We start from the raw sequence: 1,604 nt of genomic DNA, 5'->3' as shown, positions 1-1,604 counted from the left end.
CATAAATTACCCGATTGTAATTAAAATAAAGAAATATTTAAAACAGAAAACTTACCTTACAAATGCATAACCCTTATCCTTGAACACACGTATCTCTTGTATCGTACCGAATGGTGAAAATGTTTTTTGTAAAATTTCCTCGCTTAGAAAGCCAGCCAACGTGCCATTCATGCCACCACAATATACGGTACAATTTGAGGGGCTGCTCTGATTGTAAACCTCATCGAATGTTAAAGGTTTGCTATTGGCTGAAATGATTTATTATGGATATTCATAAATTAAATTGGAAAATTAAAAAAGGTAATAAATAAGTACATAGAATGAAATTTCTATTATGTTGTTACCCCTTTTTTTAATATATAAAATAATTTGTGTTATTTTTTTTCTATAAGTTTTAATTAAAATGTATTAATACTAACCATCTGGTTTGGCGTTTGGCGGTTTTCTTGTTGCCCAATTCGTGCGTATTGAACGTGAACCCAACCATTGACCATTCATAGCTGTGATGGCGGTTTCCGCTTCCTGCAAAACATACAAAAAAGGGAAAACATTGAAAATAATAGCGAGAATACTGAACAAAGCAACATAGAAGTAAAAAAAACAGAGGACAACAATAAAAATTGCAATAAATAAGTGAATGTATAAATTGTATAAAACGTATATCCGGTCACTTTCAAATAAAAGACATGGGGTTTATATTTTTTATTAATCCATTCTAGATTGTTATTCTAGTTGTTGTAATTGTAATATTTTCCTTAGTATTTAACCTTTAATTTTTCAATAGAATATTGTAAATATTTATAAACAAAATAAAAATTAAATATCAGTTTTAAATAATATATTGTTGATTTCAGAAAAAAGTCACACAACAGTAAATTGATATATTAATAAAAACGAAGTACACGGCTATGCCGAAACTTATATATCCTTCACCATGATGTGTGAAGAAACTATATAATTTTTATAACAAACTATCGAAAAAATACCATTTCTAAAACAAAAAATTACCAAAAATTCTTTTCTATAAATTTTCTTAACAATTTATCAAAGGTTTTTAGAAAAATCTTTAATTTTATATTTTTAGGTTCAGTATTATAAAAAAACTCTAAAAGTACCCTTTGCAGAAGCAAATCGTACCAAAAAGTTTACTTTTATATGTGCTCATTACTCCAAACTCTATAAAATTTTCAAAAATTAGTTTTTGAAACTTCTTTTATGCTTAGTTTCATGTTTTTAATGTTATAGAAAAATTGAAAAGTACTTTTTGAAGAAGGATAAAACGCAAAAGGTCCCATTTTATTCAATGAGTTATAAAATATTTATTTTGAGACAAAAAAATATAACAAACCAAAAAAAATCGTGTCGAAAAATCGTGTTTAAACTACTACAAATTTCATCCAGATCGAAAGACATTGGTTTTTAAAAATTTGTTGTTCTTAAATTTTAATTTCTCTTTATACCCTACACCACTTTAGTTGGTAGGGTTTACACCTCTTTAGTCCGTCTGGCTGACTGGCTGTACATGCAAACCTTGTCCGCAAGGTAGGGTAGAAGGGGGACCATACGCCACTTTTTTTTGAGGCGGTCTCAAATTAAAACCACAA

The 1,604-nt window shown here is 28.3% G+C and overlaps 1 protein-coding gene across 1 annotated transcript in view; it reads right to left on the bottom strand.

Moving 5' to 3' along the window:
- Nucleotides 1-51: 51 nt before the first annotated feature.
- LOC111689577 (nucleolysin TIA-1) overlaps nucleotides 52-1,604 on the bottom strand; it is a 73,667-nt gene continuing 72,114 nt past the window's right edge. The window contains exons 4-5 of the mRNA XM_046950059.1: nucleotides 420-522; nucleotides 52-248 (exon numbers count right to left, since the gene is read on the bottom strand). Coding sequence (XP_046806015.1) covers nucleotides 52-248; nucleotides 420-522 — 300 coding nt within the window. The remainder of the gene's footprint in view (nucleotides 249-419; nucleotides 523-1,604) is intronic.

Source organism: Lucilia cuprina, chromosome 4 (genome assembly GCF_022045245.1).
Source record: "Lucilia cuprina isolate Lc7/37 chromosome 4, ASM2204524v1, whole genome shotgun sequence".
Taxonomy (NCBI): Eukaryota; Metazoa; Arthropoda; class Insecta; order Diptera; family Calliphoridae; genus Lucilia; species Lucilia cuprina.
This window is presented reverse-complemented; position numbering and strand designations above follow the sequence as displayed.